This window comes from Fragaria vesca, linkage group LG2 (assembly GCF_000184155.1).
Source record: "Fragaria vesca subsp. vesca linkage group LG2, FraVesHawaii_1.0, whole genome shotgun sequence".
Classification (NCBI taxonomy): Eukaryota; Viridiplantae; Streptophyta; class Magnoliopsida; order Rosales; family Rosaceae; genus Fragaria; species Fragaria vesca.
In genome coordinates, this window is record NC_020492.1 from 3,269,972 (window position 1) to 3,276,298 (window position 6,327).

Genomic DNA, 6,327 nt, shown 5'->3' on the forward strand with positions numbered 1-6,327 from the left:
AACAAACTCTGACCTTCTCGACACCAACCTTAGACATGGCCACTCACATGCGGCCACTGTATATCACGGCTGAAGTCGAAGGGAAATTGATCAACAAAGTCATGGTCGATACAGGCGCCGCGGTTAATGTCGTTACAACCCGCACCATGGGACTCCTAGACATCCCGCGCTCGATGATCCAGACTACGTCCTTAACAGTCAAGAACTTCACCGGGCAGGTGTCCAGGACCCTAGGCTTGCAATATCTACGAGTCAAGGTCGAGCCGGCGTCACGGGTTTACACCTTCTTCGTCGCCGAATGCTCTTCCTCTTACAGCATGATTCTCGGCCGAGATTGGATCCACAGAAGTTTTTGCGTGCCTTCCTCCATGCACCAAGAACTCATGATTTGGGACACCGAGAAACGCGAAGCGATCATCATCAAAGCCGACTTGCGGCCATTTTCTATTTCCGCCAACTTCAACGACGCCCGATATTATACCACAAACATGGGCCCGTTGGACGTTCAAGGCGTCAATGACAAAGGCCGCCCATATGGGGTAACGGCCTTCAATTTAGCGCGATGGGGACTTACCCAGGCGAAGGACGATTTGCAACATCCTCACACCATTGCAGATTCCACACCCCGTTCTGATGGATAGTGCCTTCTCAAAGGAGGCACGCGAGGCTAGCGAGTCTTTGTGCGAGAGACTCCTTTCGTACTAGGCAGAACGCGAAGCCTACGACAAGGTCGCGACTATGGAATATGTCAACGAAGTAGTGGATTATACCGATACCAAGGAGGAAGTTATTCAGTTAGCTCCCGCTACCTTAGATGATACACCACCTCAAGTCCGCGACCCCATTTCACAAGTTGACATAGGGACTGCAGAAAAGCCCTTACTTATTTCCATCAGTGCTAAGCTGGCGGAGGACGAAAAGGAAGACCTTATTGCCCTATTACGCGAGTACAGGGATTACTTCGCCGACAAATACAAGGATATGCCTGGCTTGTCCCCAAATTTGGTCTGCCACCGGTTGCCAACTTATCCAGACCGACGTCCAGTGCGGCAAGATGGCCGATTCATGCGAACTGAGACTCAGATCATAGTCAAGTGATAGGTGCATTCTATGCAACGTTCTTAATGTATTTCCGACCCTATTTAGTTATGTAATTCCTTTAACAATATTGATTTTAACTTAGTTTGTGATTTTAGGTCACAAATAAAGCCGAGGAGCACAAAAGAGGCAAAAGAAGAGAAATCTTGAAGGAAAAGGAATCCATATGGCGCAAGGAAAGAAATCTAAAATCTGCCAAGAATAGTCAGTCAACTTCGGCAGAGAATTGTGATCAGCTCACAACGATCCAGGAGATGAACTTTATATCAGCAGAAAGCTAGAAGAGTCTAGTTTTCAGAACTTTTCGCAGATCGTCAATAGCTATTTTGGTGACCAAGTTATGACCGTTTGAGTGACCAAAGGTCAGTCTGCCCGAATTTCTGATTTGGACCGGAACTTCAATTTCAAGGCCCAGACCACAACGGCGAGCCCATGGACGAAAATTAAAGGTTCTCTAACCCTAATAGCAGCTGTTCATATGTTCTCTATATGTATGAGGAGTTGGGGACGGGAAATGGTCGCTCTTGGCCGCAGAAAAACAACGTCTTTCATCTCCTTCAGAAATTCTTCTCCAAACACAAACCCTAGTTTTAGGATTTCTCTTGCCGTGCCTTCTCCTCTGTAATTCTCGGCGTAGTTCCTTGTTTCAATACTCAAAGTGTAATCTAAACTCAAACCTCATGTTTTCTTTTATTATCTATTCAATTACTTTAGTTTGTTTCCATCTCTCTTATTCGTTTGTGTTCATGAGTTGGATTTTTGATTGAGTTTGTTCTTATAATCATGAAAATCAGATCTGTACACTTGAGTTGTTGGTGTAATTGATGATGCTTTTGATGATCTAAATTATGTTTATATGTGTGATTGACAACTTATGACTTGTTCTTAATCAATATGTGTCATTGTTTGTGTTAAGTCCGCGTCGGTGAATTACATTCTAACATGTTCAAGTTCTTCCTTTGATCTATTTTGGATATGAAGTCCGCGTCGGTACATATCTATGAGAGGTTAGAAGGGTTTTAAGTAGTTAAGTCCGTGTCGGTAAATTACTTGAAACATGGAATTTGATTCGTTTCTCCATATGCATGATTTAGGTTGTTAGGGTTGAAATTACATAGCTACTTGATTATATGAATCTGATTTAGTGTTTTCTTGTGTGCAAAGAGACGATCACATGTATATAGTAGCTTAGGTTTTTGTTTCTTTTTAGTTTAGGATTTTCGTCACTCTTCTGTTCTCTGTTTTCTTTTATTTTATTTTTGTATCAAACGATCTCCGAATCCCCTGAAAATTTGTACAGTAGTTCCTCTGTGTGTCTAGTAGATCTCTGTAAATTTTCATATTTTTCTGAGTAGATTAGGTTAGGTTTTTAATTAGGTTTTCGACTGCTGTTCTATGGAACAGTAGCTACTTTTGTAAATTGTTTAAATGTTTTATTACTTGTTAATATTTGTTGTGTTTTTCTAACGCTTTGTTTTGCAAGGTACCCTCAATCCCCGGCCCTATACGATACCCTACTTACTCAATGCTACTAACGATAAAAAGGGTTTATTTGATGCAGGTTTTGCACCCGTCATCAAGGAAGAGATCGAAAACATGCACCGATCGGGTATCATTCGCGTGGCAAAGTATAACGAGTGGCTATCCAACGTTGTCCCCGTTCGCAAGAAAAATGGCAAGATGCGCATCTGTGTTGATTATCGTGACCTCAACAACGCAACGCCCAAGGATATATACCCCATGCATGTCGCTGACCTCCTCATTGACGCAGCCGCGGGGCATGAAGTGTTGTCATTCATGGACTGAACGGCTGGATACCACCAGATTCCCGTCGTTGAAGAAGATTGACACAAGAACGCTTTCCGCTGTCTCGGTTTTGCCGGCGTGTTCGAGTATGTTGTCATGCCTTTCGGACTTAAAAACGCCGGGGCAACATACCAATGCGCCATGAACCTTATCTTTCATGACATCTTGGGAAAGCTAATTGAAGTCTATATCGATGACATGGTAGTTAAAACCAGGACACGCGCAACCCATGTTGAGGACCTACGGCAGGTGTTTACACGGATGCGCCTGCACAACCTGAAGATGAACCCCACCAAGTATGTATTTCTTCGCAGAGGCCGGTGACTTCCTCGGATTTCTCGTCCATCAAAAGGGCATCGAAATCCCAAAGGACAAGGCGCAGGCGGTAATCACCGCCTCACCCCCCACCACCAAGAAGGAGCTTCAACAGTTGCTTGGGCGAATCAACTTTCTCCGCCGTTTCATATCCAATACAACAGGGAAGGTCCAGCCTTTTTCACCTTTCCTCAAGCTCCAGGGGGCAACCGAGTTCGTTTGGGAACCACAACATCAACAGGCCTTCGATCGAATCAAGGACTACCTTACGAACCCACCAGTCCTGATCCCACCTCGCGAAGGTACCCCGCTTAAGCTCTATATCGCCGCTGCCGATTTGTCCATCGGCGGACTCTTGGCACAAGACGATGAAAACGGGGTGGAACGCGCTGTCTATTACCTCAACAGGGTGTTAACTGACTGCGAGACACGATACTCACCTATGGAGAAGTTGTGTCTTGCTCTATATTTTGCAAGATGCAAGCTGCGCACTACATACTTGCCTTTACCACGGTAGTGATCGCTCAATCCGACCTGGTCAAATACATGCTTTCTCGCCTTATCTTGCGGGGACGCATCGGCAAGTGGATATTAGCCATGTCCGAATTCTCGTTGCAATATGTTCCGCAAAAGGCAGTAAAAGGACAGGCAATAGCAGACTTTCTCGCTCATCACCCCCCTTCAGAGCTCACGGCGTTTCGCAAGTTGGAATTCGCTGCTGTGGCACTCGCGTCGTGGACCCTTTACTTTGACGGCTCATGGACTGATACCGCAGCCGGCGCCGGGATAGCCATAGAAAATCCCGCCGGAGATCGCTTCTCCTACTCGCTCCAGCTCGATTTCAAATGCACCAACAACCAGGCCGAATACGAGGCACTCATCATCGGACTGGAAATTTTGTTGGACTTAGGTGTCTGAGAAGTTCAGGTCTTTGGTGATTCCCTGTTGGTCGTCAACCAGCTGGTGGAGAAGTTCAAGTGCTTAAGCTCGTCCATTGAACCATACCTGCGCAAGGCATTCGAAGTGTTGGATCAATTCGACGACGTCTACATCGAACACATACCACGCGAGTTCAACTTCGCCGCCTACGAGCTCTCTCAAGTAGCTTCCGGCCTCAGCCTGCGCCATGAAGTGCACGAACGTTTGCTCAAAGTCGAGCGACGTACCCTTCCCTCTTTCATTGCTAGGGGGCAATTTCAGACCGACACCCCAGAGGTCGCGGCCCTAGACCCTATTGACGAGGATTGGCGGCTACCATTTATCGCCTACCTCCAGAATCCTAATGACGCCACTCACTGCAGACAGATACGTTTCCTCGCTTTAAACTTTGTTTTACGCAACGGCGAGTTTCGTCGGCGTGGTGAAGACGGAAACGACTTCCGCTGCGTGTATGGGAATGACGCTAAGCGTCTCATGCGCGAAGTATATTGTGGGGTTTGCGGTTCGCACCAGGCAGGGCCAAAAATGCGTTGGTTAATCCGCCGCCATGGATAGTATTGGCCGACCATTTTAAAAGACTACATCGCCTTTGCTAAAGGTTGCCAAGACTGCCAGGCCCACGGACCAGTGCAACACATCCCCAACATTCCGTTACAGCCTATCATTAAACCTTGGCCGGGTCGCGAATGGGCGATAGATTTCGTTGGCATTATTCATCCACATTCTTCTGAGCAGCATAAGTTCATTATCGTCGCCACCGACTTCTTTACCAAATGGAGGTCAAGGCCGAACCACTCAAGGTTGCCTCCGCCAACTCGGTCCGCAACTTCATTTTCCGCAATATGATTTCCCGCTTTGGTATTCCGGAGTGCATCGTTACGGACAGGGGGGCAGCTTTCATGGCCAATTCGGTCGTCAAATAGTTAAATGACTATGGCATCAAGCTCCTCCACTCTACGTCATATTATGCACAGTCCAACGGCCAAGCCGAGGCCAGTAATAAGGTCATACTTGACATTCTCCGAAAGATGCTGGAGTTGACCCCGCGCGTCTGGCATGAGGAACTTTACCACACCTTGTGGGATTACCGCACTTCAAAGCGCGGCCCGACGGACACTACCCCGTATGCTCTTATGTATGGTCATGATGTCGTCCTTCCCCTAGAGATCAATATCGCTTCGCTCCGCGTTCAGGAACAACACCAACTACTTAGCGAAGATTACGTCCAAACTATGTGGCAGGAACTGGAAGATCTCGATGAACACCGCGTCATCACTTTCAACAATCTCATCCTCGAGAAACAGCGCATCGCGCGGTTGTACGATAAAGTCACGTGAGGACGGAGCTATGCCGAGGGCCAAAAAGTATGGCGCGCGGTCCTCCCACTTGGGGAAAAAACCGAGGGTCGGGGCAAGTGGTCCGCTCGATGGGAAGAACCCTTCATTATTCACCGTATACTCCCCAAGGGGGCATACCACCTGCACGACCTCGACGGCACCATTCATCGCAATCCTATTAATGGCCGTTTCCTTAAGCGATACATTGCTGGAGTTTGGGAACGCGAGGATCCTCCACCTCCCTCAAAACCCGCAACCACGGTCAATAGTGCTACGCGCCATCGCATTCTTGCTCCGCCGCCTAGCACTAGGGGGCAACCCGGGATAGAAGATTGAAGAAGACATTGTAACGTACCAGCCTAAAAAGGCCAGTGCTAGATTGGGTCCTATTCTAGAGGCCCTAAAAAATAAGATAACTCTATTTATTTAGTTATCATTTTCTTCATTTTTTGTAAACGTGCAAAGTCTAAACACAAAGACAAGTACAAGATTGGGGCCTATTCCAGAGGCCCTAAAAAAATAAATTCATTATTTTTGCCCTTTTTGGCGTTTCTAATACAGGTTTCATACGTGGCTTTGCGGCCAAGGCAAATACATTGACAGAAAGGATGAAATCTGACTATGTTTACTTTCAAAAGCATAGATCTAAAGGTATTGGAAACCTCAACCCGCATATCTTGCAGGGTTGAAGAAGAGGCCGCCGCCGTGTTCTTCGGTTGAGACTGGCGAACGTCTCACCTCCTCAGGCCAGCACAAGCTTGGACACCGGCCCGGACCTAAGACAAATTGTTGAGAAGCTAGAGGTCTACTGGACCTGGGTCCCTCATGCTAC

General features: G+C 47.1%; 1 protein-coding gene across 1 annotated transcript; it reads left to right on the top strand.

Moving 5' to 3' along the window:
- The first annotated feature begins 3,816 nt into the window (after positions 1 to 3,816).
- LOC101303391 lies at positions 3,817 to 5,495 on the top strand. The gene is made up of 3 exons (XM_004292052.1): positions 3,817 to 4,092; positions 4,180 to 4,641; positions 5,133 to 5,495. The coding sequence occupies exons 1-3, from the start codon at positions 3,817 to 3,819 to the stop codon at positions 5,493 to 5,495; spliced, it is 1,101 nt and encodes a 366-aa protein (XP_004292100.1).
- Positions 5,496 to 6,327: the final 832 nt, after the last annotated feature.

Bases quoted from the DNA above. Each gene is read 5' to 3' on its own strand.
- LOC101303391 (XM_004292052.1), top strand. From the start codon at position 3,817: ATGTCCGAATTCTCGTTGCAATATGTTCCGCAAAAGGCAGTAAAAGGA. The intron at 4,093-4,179 runs GCACTCATCATC...GTCGTCAACCAG, and splicing joins ACAACCAGGCCGAATACGAG to CTGGTGGAGAAGTTCAAGTG. The intron at 4,642-5,132 runs GTATATTGTGGG...TATTATGCACAG, and splicing joins CTAAGCGTCTCATGCGCGAA to TCCAACGGCCAAGCCGAGGC.